This window comes from Anomaloglossus baeobatrachus, chromosome 2 (assembly GCF_048569485.1).
Source record: "Anomaloglossus baeobatrachus isolate aAnoBae1 chromosome 2, aAnoBae1.hap1, whole genome shotgun sequence".
In the NCBI taxonomy this organism is placed as follows: Eukaryota; Metazoa; Chordata; class Amphibia; order Anura; family Aromobatidae; genus Anomaloglossus; species Anomaloglossus baeobatrachus.
Window position 1 is genome coordinate 744552216 of NC_134354.1, and position 26455 is coordinate 744578670.

At 48.4% G+C, this 26455-nt stretch overlaps 1 protein-coding gene across 1 annotated transcript in view; it reads left to right on the forward strand.

Moving 5' to 3' along the window:
- The first annotated feature begins 875 nt into the window (after window positions 1-875).
- CUL5 (cullin 5) overlaps window positions 876-26455 on the forward strand; it is a 118461-nt gene continuing 92881 nt past the window's right edge. Inside the window, exon 1 of the mRNA XM_075337434.1 lies at window positions 876-927. Within this exon, the coding sequence (XP_075193549.1) occupies window positions 904-927 (24 nt within the window). The 5' untranslated portion in view covers window positions 876-903. The remainder of the gene's footprint in view (window positions 928-26455) is intronic.

The window sequence follows — 26455 nt, forward strand, 5'->3', positions numbered from 1 at the left end:
GTGCAGTTTTGGCTGCAGTTTGTGAACACAAAAAGATGCAGCATACGCATGTAGCCCAAGCCTGCAGTGCCACCGTGCCGCCTGTTATCAGCACATTTGTGCTATATTGTGCTCATGGTATTGTTTTTTTTTTTATCATGTCTGAGTTTTGCTGGCACTTTAGTCAATAAAATGACGGATTTTTTTTGTGACCCGGCTCTTTTGACACACTTTTTTCTTGATGTCTTTCCATTTAAGTGTCAGCAGTTAAGATTAAGATTTGGTGTAAGATTATGGCATTATTTCATGCATTAATTTGAGTAAATTTCCCCTCCTGCACGCAGATTATTGAGGTATTTGTATTAATTCACCCTCCTGACAGGGAAAAGCTGATGTTTTACAGGAAAAATCGTGCAGCTTCATCATATAACCAGACTTTTCACTCGTCAGGCCTAGCCGGCAGCACTGTCACCCAGCTATATTATATACGTCAAAGCAAGCTATAAAGCTTATAGAGCTGCGGTATATGAAACACCAAAGCAACCTGCCTAAGAGTAAGAGCTGAATTTTAGAATTATGGTCGAAAAGATTAATAAATAAAAAAAAAGAAATAAGCTCTGACGTCCCCCCCTCAGAGACCCGCAGCTCAGTAACGGCACGCACAGAACGCCACCGCTGACTAAACTCCCGCTCAAAATGGACGCTGACACATTTATAGACTCTGTCCCCGCCCACAGCGTTCTCGCTGACCAATGGTGAGCCGAGATATTCTGAGTGACAGAGCCCAGCGCTCATGGTGGGGTAGGCGGAAGTCATGTGAATCAAGGTACTGTGACGTTCACCATGGAGGTCTCGCGGGATGGGACGTCAGGGAAGAGGAAGAGAGATCTCGCGGGATCCGACGAGAGCACAAGTTCAGGGAACATGGCGACGTCTCATCTGTTAAAGGTAAGGAGCGCTGCCCCGGTGCGCCGCCCCCGGTGTGCTGTGCGCGCTCCCGCGGCCCGGGGCGGACGTGCTCTCCGGCCTGTGCGCGGCCTCCAGTGATGGCAGCTGCCGGCCTGCGCCTTGTCTGTGCGCTGTCACTGCTCGCAGCACCGGCCTGAGCCCCGCACATAGCGCTGCTCCTCCGTGCCGGCGGTCAGCTGTGGTGACAGGGGGGCTGCATGGTGGGGCCTGTCACCACTCACATATACTCTCCATAATACACTGCTGGATTGTCCCTCTGCTGCTCCTCCTGGAAATCTGTGAATGCACTGACAGGTGCTGCCCTGCACAGCCTTCCTCTGGAGTTGAGTCCTCTTTGACTACAGGAATGGGAACACTCATTTGTCAATGATTTTGGCCTTTTCCAGGAGGATCAACTGAGGCACAGATCTGTAGAAAGATGCTGTTGACTTGTTTTTTTATTGAGGAGCCCAAACCTTTGCTAAATGAGACGTGTCCGGCAGTGACTGGGCCGGTGCTGGACTCTGACTGGGGACCTTGTGGCCGGCTTTATATGTTCCTTCTCACCTGTGAAGACCCGCGATCAGGCACGAACGGTCAGAGGTGCCCATAAATGAGCAGTGCGGGCCCACAATGATCTCTGGAGGTGGTGCGACCTGCGGGTCATCGACTGGAGTCATGAGAAAACCCTCTGCATCTCCAGCTCCTCGTCTGATTAGCTGGCCTGGCGCAATTGTAGCGCCCCTGAAGCAATCAGGGTGCTACAAGGTTCTGCATCACCACCAGGATGTGGGTCCTACCCTCTTAGGGACCCAGAACCCCAGTGCCGGTAACACCAAAACCTCAGTGTCATACAGTATCACTTTATGTATGCGCACTGCACTTTATCTCTGTGTTTAGGGGTTCACAGGGACATAGCAGGGACAGCTGTCGAGGAGTGGGGGCGCCACGATGTATCTTTAGGGTGCCAACCTCCACGGCTAGGTAGGATGCAGGAGGGAGTGGATATTGTAGGGATTGATTTTCCCTCTCTGTGCACTAAGTCGCTTTATTCACATGAACTGTGATTTTTTTTTTTTTTTTTTTTTTTTTTTTACCTTTTTAATAATATCAATAAATGTTAAGTTTTAGTTAGGGTTTTATGGTATTTGCACGCTTACCCTTTTAACTACTGGAATCCCAGTTTTCCCCCACAAATTCCCCATACAATGGGACCCAGCTAGGGTGAGACCAATGGATGGCCGCCTAGAGGTGAAGCCAATCCAGTCCACTAGTTGACCGGGTGGGAGCGGCAGACTGTGGAGAGTAGTCGGGAAGACAGTAGTCAGAACTGCGGTGACTGTTAAAAGTGTCAGACAGCAGGAGTGTGAATGTGGAAGTGAAGTGACACACTTGGGTTAATTGTGACCTGGTACCCAGGAGAGGGGGTTGCCGGTAGAGTACTCCTGGAACTAGGCACAAACTGGGTACAGAACCCTAGGACCCTTGAGAACTTCAAGCCGACCTGTTAACACTTGTACAGCAACGGGGACCATCAAGGACCTTGCTGATCCTAAAGAATCCTTAGACTCCGTAGCAAAGGGAGAACCGAGGACAGGACTAGACTCCAACACCACAGGGTTCACGCTACCATCAGGCGGACAGAAGTGGACAAACCACAGAATGGGGACCCCCAGTGTTTTATACAACGGGGACCCACTTACCAGAGACAGGTGCAGGGAACGAAGGTACCAGAGAAACCAGACTGGTACTGGGACGAAGGGGACCTGGAGGCGAAACCAGCCAGCCTCGGGCGACCAGTTAACATCTGCAGAAAGTGAGTAAACCAGTTGCACTGAACATCTCTGTGGACTCCTTCTTCTGACGTCCACCGCACCATACATCTGCTGCGGTAATACCCTACTTGCGGAGGGACTACCATACTAGCTGCCTATACCACCACCCCCAGTAGAGACATTCTGTAGCTGCGGCTCCCTACATATAGCCGCTACACCGGAAGTGGCATCTCGTATAAAATTTATTCAACAATCCCCTGTAAATATCTCCATTACAAAAAAAGCCCAGTGCACGGAACCGGGTAACGACCACCAACGTGACATTCCCAAGAGAGACTCTGCCCGGAACCGAGTACCCCATATCTCTGGGTGCTACAACAATTGCATCATTATGGTGTGACGTCTCACCAGGCCAGCTAATAAAAAAAAAAAAAAAAAGCTGCTAAGGCCGGCAGGGAAGAGGCTCCAAAAAAATCATCCTCGGAGGCCAGCGGGGAAGAGGCTCCAAAAAGAGGATCCCCGAAGGCCGGCAGGGTATAGGCTCCAAAAAGAGGAGCCCTGGGCGGGGGAGAGGCTCCAAAAAGGGAAGCCCCAAGGCTGGCGGTTGAGAGGCTCCAAAAAGGGAAGCCCCGAAGGCCGGCGGGGGAGAGGCTCCAAAAAGGGAAGGCCGGCGGGGGAGAGGCTCCAAAAAGGGAAGGCCCGAAGGCTGGCAGGGTATAGGCTCTACCCACCGATCTCTATATGGCCGATGATTTGTGTCTTTTCAGCTATAATACAGCGAAAAATCCTTGATTTACAAGTACAACCAAACTGGAGATGTGAGACATGACGTGCAGGGTCAGGTGAGGAATTGGTGACCGGGAGAACGGTGAATCTCCTCGCCTCTCAGCAATCTCAATCCTTATTGTGATTAGCTAGGATGGTGCCATGTTGTCACCTTAATCTTACCAGTGCAGCAGACTGGATCATCAAGAGGTGCGGGGAGGCCGGGAGGTCAGACCTGGATGATGGCCGGCATCATGCAAATAGCAGATTTTATTTATTTATAGAGCACCATTGATTCCATAGTGCTGTACATGAGAAGGGGGTTACATACCAAATACATATACAAGTTACAATAGACAGACTAGTACAGAGGGAAGAGGGCCCTGCCCTTGCGGGCTTACATTCTATAGGATTATGGGGAGGAGACAGTAGGTGGGGTGTAGATTGGGCGGCAGCTCCCGCACGGTGGCCGGGCGGCAGCTCCCGCACGGTGGCCGGGCGGCAGCTCCCGCACGGTGGCCGGGCGGCAGCTCCCGCACGGTGGCCGGGCGGCAGCTCCCGCACGGTGGCCGGGCGGCAGCTCCCGCACGGTGGCCGGGCGGCAGCTCCCGCACGGGGGCCGGGCGGCAGCTCCCGCACGGGGGCCGGGCGGCAGCTCCCGCACGGGGGTCGGGCGGCAGCGAGTTCATTGTAGATTGTAGGCATTTCTGAACAGGTGGGTTTTCAGGTTCCTGAGATTCATGCTGCATGAACCACACGTCCAGAGATTAGGACACCAGCCCCAGGATTACAGCTCTGAAATGTTGCGGTCAGCTGCAGGAGGTGTCCCAGATGACAGGTGCTCTTCGGCTTCGCCTGCTTCCCTGCACTGACTGGTCCGTCTGTCTGTCTGTACGGGGAGAGATCTGTCCGTCTGGGAAGTGGGCTCAGCTCTTGGACCGGTCGGCCTCATTGTCTCTTGATAGATTTCCTTTGAAACATACACAGCCAGTGTTGGACTCATGCAGGTCCGGGCTCAGCAGCAGGGGCCTCCTGTTAGGTTCACATTAACAAAACAATTGTGATGCATTTAATTCTTGAGTTCTGTCCCCGCTGCTCAGATTATGCCAGTGATGGCCCGTAGTACCTGCCGGACAGCGCGGTCACTGGACCTTATCATTCTTAGACTATCATTGCCTCCTGCAGACTTCCAACGACAGTCATGAGTGTAAGATCCCACTCAGACTATTTGTGCTCCTTCCTTCCATTTTTTTTCCTTGTTATATCTGCCTCTATAAGGTGACGAGTAGTATGGCTGCCATTACAATGGCCACAGAATGTTGTCAGTCAGGTTTTGCCAAATCCGTCTTGTCTTTTGTTGAACTTCACAAATTCTGGACACTGTTTTCTCTCACGTTTACCCTAAATCTGAAAACGATAAGTGATTGGCGTTAAATAAGTGTTCACATCTTATATGACTAGGATCTTCCATGTTTTTGTAATCCCACATATGAAATCCCCACTTAGTCTGGGTATACAGGGACCACCGCACTGCGTCACATGTTAGAGGGTACTTTGTTTTTCAGAAAGCCTCTCTCCTCCAGTTGTAATTTGTTTAAGCAATCTGTGCTGCACTTCTCTTCCCCAGGTCCAGCACTGAGTCTGTGCTTCCGGTGTCTGATATTGCCTGCAGCATTCGTTTCATCTTCTCAGGGCTGCAGCCCCGTCAATGCGACATCAGCGCATCAGACATACAGTGGGTACGGAAAGTATTCAGACCCCCTTTACATCTTTCACTCTGTTTCATTGCAGCCATTTGGTAAATTCAAAAAAGTTAATTTTTTTTCTCAGTAATGTACACTCTGCTCCCCATCCCCCATCTTGACAGAAATGTAGACATTTTTGCAAACCTTTTAAACAAGAAAAACTGAAATGACATGGTCATAAGTATTCAGACCCTTTGCTCAGACACTCATATTTAAGTCACATGCTGTCCATTTCCTTGTGATCCTCCTTGAGATGGTTCTACTCCTTCATTGGAGTCCAGCTGTGTTTTTAATTAAACTGATAGGACTTGATTTGGAAAGGCGCACACCTGTCTATATAAGACCTCACAGTGCATGTTAGACCAAATGAGAATCATGAGGTCAAAGGAACTGCCCAAGGAGCTCAGAGACAGAACTGTGGCAAGTCACAGATCTGGCCAAGGTTACAAAACAATTTCTACAGTACTCAAGATCCCTAAGAGCACAGTGTCCTCCATAATCCTTAAATGGAAGACGTTTGGGACCACCAGAACTCTTCCTAGACCTGGCCGTCCAGCCAAACTGAGCAACCGTAGGAGGAGAGCCTGGGTGAGAGAGGTGAAGAAGAACCCCAAGATCACTGTGGATGAGCTCCAGAGATGCAGTAGGGAGATGGGAGAAAGTTCCACAAAGTCATCTATCACTGCAGCCCTCCACCAGTTGTGCCTTTTATGGTAGAGTAGCCCAATAGAAGCCTCTCCTCAGTGCAAGACATATAAGAGCCCACATAGTTTGCAAAAAAAAAACACATGAAGTACTCCCAGACTATGAGAAATTAGATTCTCTGGTCTGATGAGACGAAGATAGAACTTTTTGGTGATAAATCTAAGCGGTATGTGTGGAGAGGAGAAAACCAGGCACTGCTGATCACCTGCCCAATACAATCCCAACAGTGAAACATGGTGGCGGCAGCATCATGCTATGGGGGTGTTTTTCAGCTGCAGGGGCAGGACGACTGGTTGCCTTTGAAGTAAAGATGAATGCGGCCAAGAACAGAGATATCCTGGAAGAAAACCTCTTCCAGAGTGCCCTCGACTTCAGACTTGGCCAAAGGTTCACCTTCCAACAAGACAATGACTCTAAGCACACAGCTAAAATAACAAAGGAGTGGCTTCAGAACAACTCTGTGACCATTCTTGACCATCACAGCCAGAGCCCTGACCTAAACCCAATTGAGCATCTCTGGAGAGACCTGGACATGGCTTTCCACCAATGTTCACCATCCAACTTGACAGAACTGGCAAGGATCTGCAAGGAAGAATGGCAGAGGATCCCCAAATCCAGGTGGGAAAAACTGGTTGCATCATTCCCAAGAAGACTCATGGCTGCACTAGCTCAAAAGGGTGCTTCTACTCAATACTGAGCAAGGGGGCTGAATACTTGAGATATTTCCATTTTTCTTGTTTAATAAATTTGCAAAAATTTCTACATTTCTGGGTTGGTTTTTTTTTCTGTCAAGATGGGGGTGGGGTGCAGATTGTACATTAATGAGAAAAAAAAAGAACTTTTTTGATTTTACCAAATGGCTGCAACGAAACAGAGTGAAAAAGGTAGAGGGGTCTGAATACTCTTCGTATCCAGTGTACCAGGAGCTTCAGCAGACATCTGTATTGGGCAGAAAATAATTAGCAACTACCTGTTGTTAGTTACGTGTTAGTTCTTAGGTGCTTAGTAAAAACTATAATGTGTGTGTGTGTGTGTGTCCCAGAGAATTCCTTCAATTGTGTGTTTTGCCTACATACTGTGTTAACCTGTTCTCAACAAAGGACGTGCCAGTGCATCCCTTGTTAGTTGCCTGTATTTGTAGCAGGCTCAGGAGCTGAGCGCGCACCATTCCAAGCAGATGATGACTTTTATACATTTTTTTATAAAATGTACGCTTGATATATGTACTGTCATAGGCTGCTTTCACACTTCCGTCTTTTTCCCTCAGTCACAATCCGTCGCTTTGAGAAAAAAACGGAATCGTGCAAAATAATTTGCAGGATTCATTTTTTTCCCATAGACTTGTATTAACGACGGTTTGCGACAGATGGCCTTGCGTTGCATCCGTTTTGCGACGGATCAGTCGTGTAATGACGGACCGTCGGGCGGAAGCAAAGCAGAATGTAATGTTTCGGGGTTTTTGGGTTTTTTTTAGTGTGTCAAAAAAAAAAAACGGACAGCGATGGTTCTGTCGGCTTCCTTCGTGTGTTCTAATGGAACCCTATTGGTGTTGTGGAGATTGTGTTTGTCCTTTGTTCATTTTTGGATCTTAAGTGTTTTAATATTTTTAAATGCACCTTTTTAGTTTATTGAATAAATAAGTTTTCACAATAATTTGCCTCTCATACGCTTTCTCCATAGTATTGCAGACCTTTCAGGTCTTTTTGCTGCCTTTTTATATTTACTATTCCTTCCCCAGTTTCCGACTTTTATACAGCTAGCGTCTTCCTGTACCAGGAGCGATCAGAGCTTGCTCCTATCACTTCTCTTGGGACCTTAAATGCCCCTGTCAATCTGGCTTAAGGTCCGGGGTGTGACCATTCTGTGCGCTCATCAGAAACCCTGCAACGCCAAGGTTCCATATGTAATTTTTTATTTATTTATTGCATTTAGGACCTGCAAGGTTATCAAAATGTAGTGTATAGCCTTCTTTTTTTTTTTTTTTTTTAAATATCTGGACACACATTTTTAACTTTGTGATTATTCCATTAAAATACTGACTCCATTCATGTAGCCATCCAGTCCTTTGGCTTGGTAGTGAATCCCAAATGTAAACGGTCACCAGATCTGATCCTGTGGATCTCTGCCTGGTTATGGATGCCGGTCTGGTTCACAACTTTACACGCGTTGTGTTCAACTCAGGAAAAAAATAACTGGTGGATACAACCCGAGCAAAGAACGTGCAGAACTAGAGGGGGTTTTAAATTTCCCTGCAGATTTTTCGGCAAGCACAAGACGTTTTCTGGCAATAGTCCAGTTGCACGGTCTGTAGCTTCAGTACTATTACTACTTCTGCTGTTCCTGTCTTAAGAATTTGGAGCATGTCCACAGGAGGGCTTTATTGGGAAGCTGAACACTCGCCCTTGGTTCTCTCAATTCAAATATTTTGGAATTCTAAAAAGTAAAGCTGAGCCCGAGTGATCTCTGCCCCATTGATTAGTGTTCCAGCGGCCAGTTCATGTCAGGTGTCACCCGCCCCCCTTCATGCTTCCAATTACCGGTTTTCCGGATGGTGTCCAATGTTAAGGAAAGTGTCAGTGGATTTATCGGATTGGTCCAACAGGGCAATTTTTCTTTGTATAGTGATCTAAGTTCCCATGATGAGTTTTCGTGAGTTTTTGATGCCCTGTATTGTCGTTGCAAATAAAAATGTAGCATGTTACGGCAAAGTGAATGTTTTATAGAAATCTCGTGCCCGCTTTTTTCTTTAATGTGACCTGCTGTACATTTTTATTTTTTTTATTTTTTTTTTTTACATTTAACCTTATTGACACATGACGTGCTGTGGGCAGTCCGTGGCAATCCGTGCACATCTCAGCTGATTTCAACAGTGTGCCTGCCAGTGCCAGGCGCGAGTGGAACCGCGTTCCACCCGTACCTATTAACCCCTTACATCTCGCTGCTAAACTCTGACAGCGAGATGTATCAGCGCGCCGGCATTAGTGTAACTTGCCCACCCCCATCGAAAGTCACGTGACGTGATCACGTGACTTCCAGTGGATGCCATGGTAGCACAGGGTTATGTGATGACTCCTGTAGCTATCATGAGTCCCTTTTTATGTTTTTTTTTGGTCGCTGCAAATTTCACGCAAAATGCAATAACAAGAGATCAAAATGTAGCATCTGCGGAAAAATGGTACCATTAAAATGGTCAGCTCGAGACGCAAAAAATAAGCAGTCACTGAGCCATAGATCATGAAAAATTAGAACTTGACGGGTTTTGGAAAATGGTGCTAAGTGTGCCACCTTTTTTGGACAAACTTGTGAATTTTTTTTTTTTTAACCCTTTTTATATAAAAGTAAACCTATTCATGCTTGGTGTCTACGAACTCACACCGACCTGAGACATCACACAAATCTGTTATTATATAGTGAATAGAATATCCCAAGAACTATTGTGCGATCACACTTTTCTTTTTTGCAGTTTTTATGCACTTGAAATTTTTTTTGCTTTTTTTTTTTTCCAGTACATGGGAAAACTCATGGTTTAATTTAAAAGTACAACTCGTCCTGCAAAAAACAAGCCCATATTGATAAGGGATTAATTCCCTTTAAAGGGAACCTGTCAGCAGAAATTTTGCAATAAACCTAAAAGATCCCCCTTCTGCAGCTCCTGGGCTGCATTCTGGAAAGGTTCCTGTTGCTATTCTGCCCCCTTTGAGACCAAAATAAATACTTTATAAAGTCTTACCTTTTTGTATGCAAATCTTTTTTTATGTACACGGGGGCGGGCTGTCTTGCGTCTGTTATTCTCCCTCCTGCTGCTTTACGCCGTCCCCCATCGCTCATTTCCATAACTGAGGACGCCGTCCAGTGCTCCCGAGGTCTCGCGCATGCGTCGTGCCACACTCGTGGGACTGAGCACTGTGCATAGTGTGACCGCTGGTGACGTGTTGCGCAGGCGTGAGATTATGGGCGGCGCTGTGATTGTCATCAGCAAGTGCCCGCGCTTTCCCCTCTGCCTCCAGCGTTCTGCGCAAGCGCTGGCCAGATGAACCCACGTCACCTCTTACCCATCTTTCCCTGGGGCAGGAAATAGATGGGAGGAGCAGAGCAGCACAGCACCGATCGAGAGGAGACGCGGAGAGGAGCTTACCGACGTACACAGTAAAAGAAAAAAAAACCTGTAAAAACAAAGGCACACATTGTCTTCTGTAAAGTGAAAAGCACTAAACTTTTTTTTTTTTTCCACCCAATGTACGGTGGAGGCAGAGGGAAATGTGGATTTCTCTGGAATAAGACTCCTTGATATCTGTGATCCAATATCCTGTTATTCAGCTTCCTATTACCTACGGTATATGCCCCTATAGACTGCTCAGGAGGGCTGATCCTACTGACAGATTCCCTTTAAATATTTACATCCCACGTAGGACGAGTGCCACATTGCGGCTTCTGTAATCATAGGAATCCATGATGTTGATGACATACTAGATAATCACACTTCCACCTCCTTATTTGTTGATGCGCCCCAGGGCCTAGGGTACTCTGTTCCGGGCGTTGGATACATGGGGACAATATCACTCAGGTGACTGGTGCCTGGTTCCGTGACCCCGAGGGTAGCTTGAAAAAGAAGGGATATTTACAAGGGAGTATGTACAAAATGTCTGACGCCACTTACGGTGCGCGGCTATTTGGGGAAAGTTGCCACTGTTTAATGTCCTTTGCTGGGGCTGTTGGTGTGGTGCAGCATAGGTGTTGAACCCTCCGCAAGTAGGGTTAGGCCCCGGGGATTAATGTTAGGGGTAGCAGTTGGTGCTGAGGAAGGTATAGCAATGATTCAGATGACACGGTTTCTGCAGTTTAAGGCTACTTTCACACTTGCGTTCAGCGGAGTCCGTCACTATGAAGAATAGCGCAGTCCGTTAACGCACTGCGCTATTCTCCATAGACTTGTATGGATGACGCACTGTAACGCAAGTGTCAGCGTTGCATCCGCCGGACAACGCAGCGTCGTTATTTTGACGCTGCGTCGGGCGAAAGGAACGCAGCATGTAACTTTTTTTGAGCAGCGGAATCCTTTGGATTTCACTGCACATGCTGTCTCTGGCTCCCTCCACCCGTAACCAGGGTACACATCGGGTAACCAAGGAACCCTGGTTACGTGTGCCGGGAGCCCAACACTTCCCCGCTCAGCCCCGCCCCCTCCCCGCACTCCGTATGTATACACACACACAATCGCATGCGCACACACACACACCTGTCCCCCAGCGATGCAGTCCCCGCGGCACTGACATCCTCAGCCATGGCCCTGCTCGGCTCCACCCACCGCACTCCGCCCCCCGCTCCCGCCCCCCGCACACATTGTCGGCGACCGAACGATCAGCTGATCACCCGGCGGCCGGCTACTGTGAGCGATCGGCTGATCACCCGGCGGCCGGCTGCTGTGAGCGATCGGCTGATCACCCGGCGGCCGGCTGCTGTGAGCGATCGGCTGATCACCCGGCGGCCGGCTGCTGTGAGCGATCGGCTGATCACCCGGCGGCCGGCTGCTGTGAGCGATCGGCTGATCACCCGGCGGCCGGCTGCTGTGAGCGATCGGCTGATCACCCGGCGGCCGGCTGCTGTGAGCGATCGGCTGATCACCCGGCGGTCGGCTGCTGTGAGCGATCGGCTGATCACCCGGCGGCCGGCTGCTGTGAGCGATCGGCTGATCACCCGGCGGCCGGCTGCTGTGAGCGATCGGCTGATCGTTCACAATAGTCTGCCGACGGTAAAATTGTAAAAGAAATAAAAAAAAACGAATTGCGTTGTTTTGCAGCATCCGTTGCATCCATTGTGCTACTATATGCAACACATCCGTTGCATCCGTCACACAACGCAATGCAACGGATGCTGTTCAACGCAAGTGTGAAACTAGCCTTACTGGGTTTTACTCACTGAGTCCTGGTGGCTGCAGCCCGCTTCTTGCTGGTTTCGGGGTCCCGGGTTCCCTTTGTCCCAGTGCTGGCGTGGTGACCCGGTAAAACCTTTTTTGTTGTACTTTTTGGTATTCGTGTCCCTGTGGCCTGGAGCAACTTGGGGTCCCTGTCTGTTCTCCCTCTTGTCCTTCTGGGTACGTATAACTGGTAACTTGAACGTCTTTTGGTTCAGACCTTTTTTTATGTTTCAGTTCCCAGGGTCCCTCTTTGTTACTGTGTCCCGTACCTTCAGTGGTGATGGACCCTGATAGTCCCCCGATTACCTGCAGTATTACTGAGTGGGTCTCAAACTTCCGCCCAGGCTAGGGTCCTGTGCCCCGTTGTGCTCGGTCCCTTAGGGTACTGGCTCTGTTCCCCTTCAGGCAACCGGTCTCCTCTTTCATTTACCGAGACCCTCTCCGGACCACACACACACCCTCTCTCCCTCACGACTCCCCCAGACTCTCTCTACCAACCGACAAACTGACCACTCCCCTCTGTGTGCTACAGGATTAGAAAGGTCCTAGTCAATGGGCAGCTACCCCTCTAAACCCGTTGCTAGCCTGTTGCTCAGCCTGGGAAGCGGGCAATGTAAATGTATATAGTGCGGTGGCCAGCATTGGTCTTCCAGGATCCCGGGGTAATGCAGTCCTCTGCAGCACCTGTTACCTCAGGGTACTGCATTGTGATCTTTTGTAATGTTATATTTTTGGTGCTGGACTTTAGGAGAGAGCATGTACAGCCACAGTAAAATGCAGTAAGATTCACTTCTTCCATTATTAATGGAGCCAATAAGCAACGCACCCTCTGGATTACAGGGGCAAATACCATAAATGTCTGATCAATTCGGGCCCGATAACTTGGACGCACCCCGATGTGGCACACTCGTGTACCATGACCGGCCCAGTGACCTACCTGTATGAGGGCTTGTTTTTTGCGTAATGAGCTGTAGTTTTTGTTTTTGTTTTTTTTTTTTTTGTTTTGTTTTTTGTGGGGGTGGGGGTTGCACCATTTAGGTTAAATATGACTTTGATCGCTTCTTGTTTAATTTTTCTTCACTTCTTATATTGTTTTGGTGGTTTTGCATTGCTCACCATAAATGATATAAGGCTGTAATTTTATATTATGGGGCAGTGATACCAAGAATGCAGTGGTGTTTTTTAAGAAATTAAATTGAATTAACTGTAAAATTAAACCACTTTTCTGTGGGAAAAGTGGTATTTTTATTTTTTTATATAGAATATTTTCAAGGGAATTGAACAGGAACCTTTTATAAATAATGCACATCACTTCCTTAAAGGGAACCTGTCGGGTGCAATATGCCAATATGCATCCAGAACTACGAGCAGTTCTGGGTACATATTGCTAATACCTGCCTAAAGACTAGGTCACACGTAGCGACGCAGCAGCGATCACGACGACGATCTGATCTTATCAGGATTGCTGCTGCGTCGTTACATGGTCGCTGGTGAGCTGTGAAACAGGCAGATCTCACCAGCGACCAGCCCCCAGCCAGCAGTGACGCATGGAAGCGATGCTGCGCTTGGTAACTAAGGTAAATATCGGGTAACCAAGCAAAGTGCTTCTCTTGGTTACCCGATATTTACCTTGGCTACCAGTGCACACCGCTTAGCACTGGCTCCCTGCACTTGTAGCCAGAGTACACATTGGGTTAATAAGCAAACCGCTTTGCTTATAGTTACCCGATGTGTACCTTGGCTACGTGTGCAGGGAGCCGGCTTCAAGAAGCTGCGGACGCTGGTAACGAAGGTAAATATCGGGTAACCAAGCCTTTGCTTGGTTACCCGATATTTACCTTGGTTACCAGCGTCCGCAGAAGCCGGCTCCCTGCACATTCAGTTGTTGCTCTCTCGCTGTCACACACAGCGATGTGTGCTTCACAGCGGGAGAGCAACGACCAAAAAATGATCCAGGACATTCAGCAACAACCATCAACCTCCCAGCAGGGGCCAGGTCGTTGCTGGATGTCACACACAGCGACATTGCTAGCAAAGTTGCTGCTACGTCACAGAAAATGGTGACAGCAGCGACGTCGCTGTCGTTGTGTATGACATGACCATAACTGTCCCTGTATCTAGTAGCATAGATAAAGAGATCTTTAGAAACAGTATTTCTAAAAATCCTTTGATATGCTAATGAGCACAGGGACTAATAGCAAGGGTGTCGTTCCTTTGCTCAATTCCCCATCTTAGCATGGTAGCATCCCCACAGGAGCGTACTAATGCTATTCAATGCAGCATCACCAGTGATGACATGCGTACCTGTGTCCGCTGTTATCGCTGATCTGAAGTCCCGGCACTTCTGGTCATACGCAGTATGAAGCAGAGTATACGCGTCATGGCTTTATAGAGGTACAGTGTGTATGACCGGAAGTGCAGGGACTTCAGATCAGCAAACACAGGTACACACGTCATCGCTGGTGATGCTGCATTGAATAGCGTATTAGCATGCCCTTGTGGGTGTGCTACCATGCTAAGGGCAGAAAGAGTGCAGGAGCCAACACCCTTGTGACTAGTCCCTGCACTCATTAGCATATGATAGAGGATCTTTTCAAATACATAAAGAGATCATTAGAAAAAGTATGTTACTAGATACTGGGACAGTTGGGCAGGGATTAACAATATGTACCCAGAACTGCCAGTGGTTCTGAGTGCATATATTGCTCCTCACAGGTTCCCTTTAACTGTGGTTTGCAGCCTATAAAGGTCTGATGGGCTTCGGCCTGTGGCAGACCTGGTGGTAAACGCTGTAGTAAAACATGGGCACCCTGAAATTTGTTGTCAGAAGATGCTCCATCTCTACCTAACTACGGGCATATCAGGGTCTCTATTGACTTCCGCAAGAAAGGAGTTAGTTGACCCATTCCAGGGGGATGGTCCCTATTGCTGTGTTCCTGCTCGCAGAGGCTGTGAGCTGGATGATAGAAGGTGTCCAGCATCACCATCCATGGGGGAAGACCAAGCACCTTTATATATTCCATTAGAGTGTGAGATAATGGAAGCCGCTTCATCTGGACACAATGAGAAATCTTAATTCCTGATGGGTATCGTAAGAGTTTACTAAGATTTTATGAAACTTGACCAATAGTAGTAAACACCATAATATAATTACTTACCCTTTGACTTCTCGCCCCCGCCGGCACCACCAGTCAGGTGGTCCTTCTGCAGTCACATGCGTCCATCATTCATGTGATCACATTAGTGGTGATGTCTACACGTTCGGACAAGATGTCCTTACTGCAGAACCCACATGTTTATTAGAGTTATTTCTTATATGATATGCCATATCATCAGTCACATTTCCTAAGCATCACGGAAAATACTATTAAATTGTATATTGACTTAATTTGAGATATGACTTTTTTATTTTTTTTTTATTTTGTTCTTTTAAGGTAGTTTAACAGGGATCCCTCTTGTAAAATATGGTTTGCCCAGTCAGGATGAGGAAAAACTCCTTTTAAGATAACTTTTGTAGTCAAATTACTTGGCTATGCTTCCCAACTCCCCCATAAATATGGCTCAGATTAGCCTACAGTTTGTGATGTGGAATCTGTTACCAGATTTTTGCCACCTAATCTGAGAGCAGTATAATGTAGGGGCAGAGATCCTGACTCCAGCGATGTATCACTTACTGGGCTGCTTAGTGTAGTTTTGATAAAATCACTGTGTAATCAGCAGTAGCTTATCATTACAGGACTACTTGGTGTGCTGCAGATAGTCCAACATATTCATGAGCTCTGTATAACTGCTAGATCTGCGGCAGAGAAAACTGATTTTATCAAAATAACAGCAAACAGTTTAGTAAGTGACACATCGCTGGAATCAAGGTCTGGGTCTCTAGGTCTCTACATTATGCTGCTCGCCTCTCAGATGGAGGAGCAAAAACCTGGTGACAGATTCCCTTTTAAGTAGGAGCTTCAGATAGGCAGCTTTCAAGCTGCTCTGATGTCACTTACTAGGTCAAACTCCCTTCATCACTTCATAAGAGCATCTGAAAGATTTGCTCAGTATAAAGGGATAGTCTTCACTAGGATCTAAAATTGTCCACTACATCGATGTCTGATCAGTGGGGTTGTGATACCTGATATCCCAGCCGATCAGCTGTTTACGGAAGGTCGCGAATGCTGGTGAAACTCATTCCTAAATTGGATCCAACTCATTCATTTGAATAGGGAGGAATCTGCAGTACCCTGTGGCCACTGGCTAATCAGCTGTTATGCCGGATGATGCACCCTCACAATTACACATTGATGGCTTAACGTATACGGCCAGAGTCAGGCCCTGGCACAAGCAGCACGGTGGCTCAGTGGTTAGCACTGCAGTCTTGCTGGGTTCTAGAGTTCAAATCCCACCAAGGACAAAATCTGCAAGGAGCTTGTATGTTCTCCCCATGTCTGCGTGGGTTTCCTCCAGTTCTCAGGTGGTTTCCCCCTACACTCCAAAGACCTAATGATAGGGAATGTAGATTGTGAGCCCCATGCTGATGCATGTAAAACACTATGGAATTAATAGTGTTAAAGGGAATAAATATCATCATACCTTTTTATACAGGGGAGAGAATGACTGGCGAATGGTCACATATATATATATAATATATATAATATATATATATATATATATATATATATATATATATATATATATATATATATATATATATATATATATATATATTATATAATAATATTACACACACACACACACACCTGAAGTAGTTAAAAGGAACCTGTCAGCAGAAATTTTGCAATAAACCTAAAAGATTCCCCTTCTGCAGCTCCTGGGCTGCATTCTAGAAAGGTTCCTGTTGTTATTGTGCCCCTTTTGAGACCAAAATAAAGACTTTATAAAGTCTTACCTTTTTTGTATGCAAATATTATTTTATGTACACGGGGGCGGGCTCTCTTGCGTCCGTTAGTCGCCCTCCTGCCGCTTTACGCCGTCCCCCATCGCTTATTTCCATAACGGAGGATGCCGCCCAGTGCTTCTGAGGTCTCGCACATGCGCCGTGCCACTCTCGCGGGACTGAGCACTGTGCACAGTGTGACCGCTGGTGAGGTGATTGCGCAGGCGTGAGATTATGGGCGGTGATGTGATTGTCATCAGCAAGTACCCGCCCAAAATCTCGTGCCCGTGCTTTTCACTCTGCCTCCACAGTTATGCTGCTCCGCTCCTCCCATCTATTTCCTGTTCCAGGGAAAGATGGGTAAGAGGTGACGTGGGTTCATCTGGCCAGCGCTTGCGCAAAACGGTGGAGGCAGAGCGGAAAGCATGGGCATGAGATTATGGGCGGGTACTTGCTGATGACAATCACAGCGCCTGCGTAATAAGTCACCAGCGGTCACACTGCACAGTGCTCAGTGCTGCGAGAGTGGCACGGCGCATGCGCGAGACCTCGGGAGCACTGGGCGGGATCTTCCATTATGGAAATAACCGATGGGGGACGGCGTAAAGCAGCAGGAGGGCGACTAACGGACGCAAGAGAGCCCGCCCCCGTGACCATAAAAAAAAAATTTGCATACAAAAAAGGTAAGACTTTATAAAGTCTTTATTTTGGTCTCACAGGGGGCACAAGAACAACAGGAACCTTTTCCAGAATGCAGTCCAGGAGCTGCAGAGGGGGAATCTTTTAAGTTTATTGCAAAATTTCTGCTGACAGTTTCCCTTTAATAGACATGCAAAAGGACTGAGCATTTTAACAAGTTTTTGTTGTGTTTTTTTTTTTTTTTTTTTTTTTTTTTTTTACATAAAACTGCATGTTAATTTTCTTTAGTATCTAGTTAGTTTTTCACGTGGTTTCTGTAGTGAAATCTGCAAGGTAAGACGTGCGTTTATACTCTAAACCTGTTTTAAAAAAAAATAATTCCAGAAGTGAATTCCTCTTGAAAAATGTTCGTGTTCTACTCTTGTTTTTCATGGATAGAGCACGCATCTATTATGGAGCTGCTTATATGTCTGGGTATTTTTCACTGTGTCCACAAGATTAAATAAAAATAAAAAAAAAACAGAGAAATGTTCGTTTTTGATCTGATTCACTGATCAAAATTATCCACACAAGATGTTCGTGAAAAATCACTGACGGCACACGTTATCCGTGTGTAGTGCGTGATTAGAAATGCAATAGAAGTGTTAGAACTTAATTTTTCTTTTCGTATACAAGAAAATCAGAGAAACAAAACTGACGCATGTACCAATCACTGATGATAATCTGATCCAACTCAGACAAGAAAAAAAACAAAGGATGTCTAGATGAGGCTTGAGATGTCTCCGATCAGCGTAAAAATCACGGATAGGTGTGCGAAATCCATCAGACAGCAACTATTTTAATCTGTGTAGATACAACTGTGAAAACTCCCCATTTGCTTCAATTTTTACACCCGAGTCTCACAGATCTGGGGCTTGGTGATAAATATTAGCGATGAGCGGGCACTACCATGCTCGGTACTCATACCTAGTGATGAGCGAGCACTACCATGCTCGGGTGCTCTGTACTCGTAACTAGTGATAAGCGAGCACTACCATGCTCGGGTGCTCAGTACTCGTATTTAGTGATGAGCGAGCACTACCATGCTCAGGTGCTCAGTACTCGTAACTATTGATGAGCGGGCACTACCATGCTCAGGTGCTCAGTACTCGTAACTATTGATGAGTGAGCAGTACCATGCTCGGGTGCTCTGTACTCGTACCTAGTGATGAGCAAGCACTATTATGCTCGGGTGCTCAGTACTCAGGCTGTAAGTAGTGATGAGCAAGCACTACCATACTCAGGTGCTCGGTACTCATACCTAGTGATGAGCGAGCACTACCATGCTCAGGTACTCGATACTCCATAAGTAGTGATGAGAGGACACTACCATACTCAGGTGCTCGGTACTCATACCTAGTGATGAGCGAGCACTGCCAGGCTTTGGGTGTTCGGTACTCTTAACCACCAGTTTGATGCTTGGACGGGCACAACTCGTGTCCCTATTATAATGGAAGATTTCCCTGAAAAATACGGAGTTCCCCATTGACTTCCATTATATATGGGTACTCCAAGTCACGAGCATCCAACAGCTCTTTACAAACAAACAAAAAACTACTGCATATGCAACGTGTGAACACAACCGAAGACTGAAGTTTACAGTGAAATGCCATAGCATTACTTAGCTATGGATTTTTTATTTCCATCCCAAGTCAATTTCTGCATTGTGTGAATACGATTTGGTAAAATCTCATTCAATGTAATACACTGCAGATTTTATGCCCAAAAATTAGTATTGCCCCTGCACAGCACATCCACCCCCGGGTCACACACCCTACCGAACAGCTGCAAGAAGAGGCTTAAATATGAGAGGACTTGTTAATTGATATTGGATATTTTGTTGCTTTACAAACAATGAAAACTAAACTATATGATCCAAATATAAAAGAAAAAAACAATTGTTTACCAGGAACATTTTCCGCACTTACACGATGTCACATCTGCTTGGATATGAGATGTCTGAAATAGACACCAGACAGCAAAGCAAATAGCTCAGTAATGCGCCTCTGCCATCTATAAATAGGGCCACAGAACGCCCGCACATGGCGCGACCCACCCAACATATGGTTTATCTGATCTTTAGGGTTAGACTAAAGTGTTTTCACCTTCTTTTTAGCCCTCATTCAGATATCCGGCACTTTTCTCTTATGTAAAAGATGTTCCAGTTTTTAAGTGTTTTGCATCAGTTTCATCGGTGTTTGGTCAGTGTCAGTTTTCCCATCAGTGATTTACCGTATTTTTCGGATTATGAGATGCACTTTTCCTCCCAAAAATTTGGGAGGAAAATGAGGGGTGCATCTTAAAATCCGAATGTAGCTCACCGGGGGGGCTGTCTGTGCTGGCGTCCGGGCGCCTGTGGCTGTGTGTGGGCGCCTGTGGCTGTGTGTGGGCGCCTGTGGCTGTGTGTGGGCGTCCGGGCGCCTGTGGCTGCGTCCGGGCGCCTGTGGCTGTGTGTGGGCGCCTGTGGCTGTGTGTGGGCGTCCGGGCGCCTGTGGCTGCGTCCGGGCGGCCGGATGCCTGTCTGTGTCGGCTGCCTCTCTGAGTGGGTGCCCTGCTGGCTGCCACTCTGTGCGTGCATGCAGGCAGGTGGCTGTGTGCCAGGTGTCCTAGTGTGCCCGCGGTCCCAGTTTGAAATGATGGAGCTGGCAGTCAGCGCAGATGGAGCCCTTGGATGAGAGCTCCATCTGCGCATGCACCGCTCCAGGCGCCATCATCACAGAGTATAAGACGGACCCCCCCCCTTCTTTTTTTTTTTTTTTTTTTTTTTTTGCTGTCTCTAAATTTGTGGTGCGTCTTATAATCCGGTATGTCTTATAAAACAAAACATACTGTACAAGCATAAAATAACTAATACATTCTAAAGCTTCTCCTATAGATGCAATGTTAATCACAGATAGGCCACAGATTGTACACTGATTCTGTCCATGATTTTCACTGACCTACGAGTTTGTACAGGTCATTTTGATCCAAGACTTCTGTGAAGGTCTGAAGTTGTGGGTTGTATTAATCACTTAGGCAGGTTAACAATGCAACAATTTTTATTTGTTCTGTACATTGTCTTAGGTTCCATGCACACGCTGCAGAAAAGTTAACAAAACTGTACCTTTTGGCCAAAAAAAAGCATGCTTTTTTTTTTTTTTTTTTTTTTTTTTTTTTTTTTTTTCTGCGTTTATGTCCCATGCCTTTTAAGGGCTCATTCACATGACCGTTCCGTTTGTCCTGGTCAGTTCCTGTTTTTTGGCGGACCCACGGACAGGACCATCTTTTCAATGTCTTTTGTGTAGGATCGGATGGCACATGGCAGAACTTCCGTATGCATCCGATCCTACAAAAAACACATCGGATGCCGTATGTCTGTTCCGTTATTATGGAACATGTCCTATTCTGTTCCGTAATAACGGACCGTGACTCAATATAAGTCAATGGGCCCGCAAAAACCCTGGAAGCCGCATGGAAGCACTTCCGTGTGACCTCCGTCGGGTGCCCGTGCAGTCTGTGTCCCACTCCAGCCCCGCGGCTGCCTGCACTGCAGTATCAGCAGCTTCTCATGCTGCAGTGCGCACAGCCATGGGGATGACGAGCGCTGCTGTCAGGAGGTTAGGTGAGATAATTACCTGCTGTGACGATCTCCTGCTCTATTGACGTCAGCGCTGTCACTGCCTTCCATTGCCCGCCGCGTTCTCACATCAAGTCTCGCGGGCGGCCCGAGACTCCGACTAACGGTGACGTCACGAGCTCCTGCGATTCTTCGCTGTGAACGCGGCGGGCATAGAAGTCAGTGACAGCGCTGACGTCAGGAGTACAGGAGATCGTCACAGCAGGTAATGATCTCATCTAACCTCCTGACAGCAGCGCTAGTCATCCCCTGCAGTGACCTGGGCTGACCTATTGATGTTAGCTTAGGTCACTGCACTGCACTCCCAGCCAATGGGAAACATTCTGTTCTTCATTGACTAGGACAGTGACTATGGTATGGATCGTCGTGGGACCCCTTTATTAGATTACGCTGGACCCCGATTTGCTTGTTCTTTTCAATAAATTGGTGAAAGAGGGAATGTTTTAAGGAGTGTTTTTTTCAAATAAAACTTTTTTTTTGTTAATTTTTTTTTTTTTTTATTACTGACTGGGTTAGTGATGTCAGGTATCTGATAGACCAGTGATGGCAAACCTATGGCACGCGTGCCACCAGGGGCACGCTGAGCCCATTCTGCTGGCACGCGTGCTGTCGCCCGATCCTGCAGTTTTGGTCTGCTAGTGCAGTGGCGCCGGCAGATCAAATCTGTGTTGGAGCGGAGGAGACATTTCTCCTCCGCTCTGACACTCCTCCTCCCCCAGGCTGCAGGTGTGTTGCCTAGGAGACGGAGGAGCATCAGAGAGTGGCGCCAGCGCCGTCTGCTGGCCGCGTGGGAACTGAGCAGCGTGCAGCGGTGGAGCGGGTGCAGGAAGGTAAGTTGTGTGTTGCTTTTTTTTTTTTTTATAACTCGTGTGCGGCAGCGCCAGCATGGGGTGGGGGAACGCACATGGCAGCGTGGGGTGGGAGAGGGGGGAACGCACATGGCAGTGTGGGGTGGGAGAGGGGGAACGCACATGGCAGCGTGGGGTGGGAGAGGGGGGAACGCACATGGCAGCGTGGGGTGGGAGAGGGGGAACGCACATGGCAGCGTGGGGTGGGAGAGGGGGAACGCACATGGCAGCGTGGGGTGGGAGAGGGGGAACGCACATGGCAGCGTGGGGTGGGAGAGGGGGAACGCACATGGCAGCGTGGGGTGGGAGAGGGGGAACGCACATGGCAGCGTGGGGTGGGAGAGGGGGAACGCACATGGCGGCGTGGGGTGGGAGAGGGGGGAACGCACATGGCGGCGTGGGGTGGGAGAGGGGGAACGCACATGGCGGCGTGGGGTGGGAGAGGGGGAACGCACATGGCGGCGTGGGGTGGGAGAGGGGGAACGCACATGGCGGCGTGGGGTGGGAGAGGGGGAACGCACATGGCGGCGTGGGGTGGGAGAGGGGGAACGCACATGGCGGCGTGGGGTGGGAGAGGGGGAACGCACATGGCGGCGTGGGGTGGGAGAGGGGGAACGCACATGGCGGCGTGGGGTGGGAGAGGGGGAACGCACATGGCGGCGTGGGGTGGGAGAGGGGGAACGCACATGGCGGCGTGGGGTGGGAGAGGGGGAACGCACATGGCGGCGTGGGGTGGGAGAGGGGGAACGCACATGGCGGCGTGGGGTGGGAGAGGGGGAACGCACATGGCGGCGTGGGGTGGGAGAGGGGGAACGCACATGGCGGCGTGGGGTGGGAGAGGGGGAACGCACATGGCGGCGTGGGGTGGGAGAGGGGGAACGCACATGGCGGCGTGGGGTGGGAGAGGGGGGAACGCACATGGCGGCGTGGGGTGGGAGAGGGGGAACGCACATGGCAGCGTGGGGTGGGAGAGGGGGAACGCACATGGCGGGGTGGGGGAACGCACATGGCGGGGTGGGGGAACGCACATGGCGGCGTGGGGTGGGGGAACGCACATGGCGGCGTGGGGTGGGGGAACGCACATGGCGGCGTGGGGTGGGGGAACGCACATGGCGGCGTGGGGTGGGGGAACGCACATGGCGGCGTGGGGTGGGGGAACGCACATGGCGGCGTGGGGGGGGGGAACGCACATGGCGGCGTGGGGGGGGGGAACGCACATGGCGGCGTGGGGGGGGGGGAACGCACATGGCGGCGTGGGGGGGGGGGGAACGCACATGGCGGCGTGGGGGGGGGGGAACGCACATGGCGGCGTGGGGGGGGGAACGCACATGGCGGCGTGGGGGGGGGAACGCACATGGCGGCGTGGCGTGGGGAACGCACATGGCGGCGTGGGGAACGCACATGGCGGCGTGGGGGGGGGAACGCACATGGCGGCGTGGGGGGGGGGGGAACGCACATGGCGGCGTGGGGGGGGGGGGAACGCACATGGCGGCGTGGGGGGGGGGGGGAACGCACATGGCGGCGTGGGGGGGGGAACGCACATGGCGGCGTGGGGGGGGAACGCACATGGGGGGGGGAACGCACATGGCGGCGTGGGGGGGGGGGAACGCACATGGCGGCGTGGGGGGGGGGAACGCACATGGCGGCGTGGGGGGGGGGAACGCACATGGCGGCGTGGGGGGGGGGGAGAACATGCATGGCAGGATGGGGGGGAAACATGCCACGATAGGGTACATTTACCAGGAAGGGGTACATTTACCTGGATGGGGTAAATTAACCAGGATTGGGAACATTTACCAGGAATGGGGTACATGCCGGGATGGGGGAACATTTACAAGGATGGGCAATATGTCAGGATGGGGTACATTTACCAGCATGGGGGAACATGCCAGAATGGGTAACATTTACCAGGATGGAGGACATTTACCTGGATGGGGCCGTGATGGGGACAAATATACCAGAATGTAGGAAATATATATCAGGATGGGGGACATGTTTACCAGGAAGTGGCCGAGGAAGGGGGACAGAACTACACAATGATGGGGAGGGGAGCAACTCGTACGTCTTTATGGGATTTCAAGATGTTCAGACTTTGAAATGTAGATGTGGATTACAGGGTGACATCTGATTGCATTCCATGCTAAAATCTCTGTCTAATATGCTGCAATTTTTTTCCCAGAAAGATCAATCCAACTGCTGTCTGGAAAGGGCAGGGGCTCAGCTCCAATGTGTGGTAAGCATGCATGAGCGTGATACCCCCTGCTGAAGAGAAGACGGCAAAGGTAAGATTAAAATCAATTCTTTATATAATAGGATTGGTTGGCACTTCGGAAAAAAAATTGGGTTTAGGGCTACAGTTTGGGCACTCAGCCTGTAAAAGGTTCGCCATGACTGTGATAGACGCTTGACATCACAAACCCCAGGGCCTGATGCCAGGTGACATTACACATCTGGCATCAACCCCATATATTACCCCGTTTGCCACCACACCAGGGCAACGGGATGAGTTGGGGCAAAGCGCCTGGATTGGCACATCTAATGGATGCGTCACTTCTGGGGCGGCTGTAGCCTGCTATTTTTAGGCTGGGGAGTGTCAAATAACAGTGGACCTCCCTAGTGTGATAATACCAGACCACAGCTGTCCGATTTACCTTGGCTGGTGATCCAATTTGGGGGGGACCCCATGTTTTTTGTTTTAAATTATTTTTTTTAATTTAAAATAACAGCGTGGGTTGTCCTCTGTTTTGGATTACCAGCCAAGGTGAAGCTGCCAGCTGTCATTTTTTTTCTTTTTTAATTATTTATTTTTTGGCTAAATTCATGTGGCACTAAAGGGTGCTTAGCCTTGTAAGTCACAAAAGGGTGCCAGCTTAGAATATGCAGGAGGGTGGGACATTATATATGTCTTTCTCATCTATCTATCCATCCATCCATCCATCCCTCTCTCTCTCTGTCTCTATATCTACTAATCTATTTATCTTTCTTGCTGCTTCCGTTTTTTGCGGTCCCCAAAAAAAAAAGGAAGGCAGGGCCTTGTTTTTGTGATAGGAGTCCAAGCAGTGCAAGATTGAAGAGAGTAGAATTGCCGAATATCCCAATTTTCTGAACTCTTATACATGTGAATGGAGAAATGGCTAAGGTGGTACCCTCTACGGTTATAAGGAGATGACAAATGCTCAAAATGGAAATACAACTTTATGAAGTGTTAGTGAACATGTGTGACCACCGCTCCTCTACTTGTCTATAACTCCTTTAACCAATTAATAGCATAGTGGTCGCACATGCTCTCTTAGGCTTCATCCACACGGGAATTTCACACTTTTTTTTTTTTTTTTTTTTCACTGAGGGTCCAAGGAGTCTGATTCTCCCCCCCCCCTCACCCAGTGAACATGCATTTATCCTGTTTCATTTGGTACCTTTTTAAGATCACTAACCCATTTGAGATCTTCATCTTCATGTATATTGCTTTATTTATTTTTTTTATTTCCTTCTGATTTCATTAATATCTATATATGTATACCGTATTTTTCGCTTTATAAGACGCACTTTTGTTCCCCCAAATTTTGGGGGAAAGTAGGGGGTGCGTCTCATAATCCGAATATACGGGGGGGCGGTATGTATGTGTGTATGTATGTATGTGTGTATGTATGTATGTGTGTATGTATGTATATGTGTGTGTATATGTATGTATGTGTGTGTATGTATGTATATATGTATATATGTGCATATATATATATATATATATATATATATATATATATATATAATATACATATAATATACTGCAGAGCCTGGCCCCCATGCTGCTGCCCATAGTAAAATAAAACACTCTTTACTCACCTCCTCCAGCGCTGATCTCCCGGTCTCCCTCCTGCTGCTGTGATCAGGCACGCAGAGATGTCACTCTGCCGTGCCGATCACATGACCGGCCGAGAACCAGGAAGTGCAGGAGGCCGGAGCTCAATCCCAAGGAGGGGGGCACGAGACAGGACAGTGCTGGAGAAGGTAAGGAAAGAGATTATTTTACTAAAAGCAGCAGCCTGGGGGCGATATTTAACACAGGGGGGCCGTGTGCAGCCACAGGGGGGCCGTGTGCCAGCACAAGGGGACTATATTCAATATAAGGTGGCCATATCCAGATTAAGGGGGCTAATTTTAGGATGGGGGGCTATGAGGGACATATACCCTATATGATTTGTTAGACGGACACTGGCATTATAAGACGGACCCCATTTATTAAAAAATTCTCTATTCCTTCTCCAAATTTGGGGGTGCGTCTTATAATCAGGTGCGTCTTATAAAGCGAAAAATACGGTATATATGAAACATTGTCTCAAGGCAGTCACATTGACATATTCATTATGATGATATTTTATACTGGACCTTATTAAAAGAAAAAAAAAATCTATCCAACTTTCTTGTTCTGGGGGAAAACATATTAAAAAAACAAAAACAAAAAAAACAAAACTAATACTTAAATAATTTGAATCACAATTGATTTTCAGTTGGATATACGCTTTGGGAAAGCTCCTGAAACCCGTGCTAAATATTCATAGTCCCATAATTTACCCAGTGGAGACTAAAACTATATTCAATT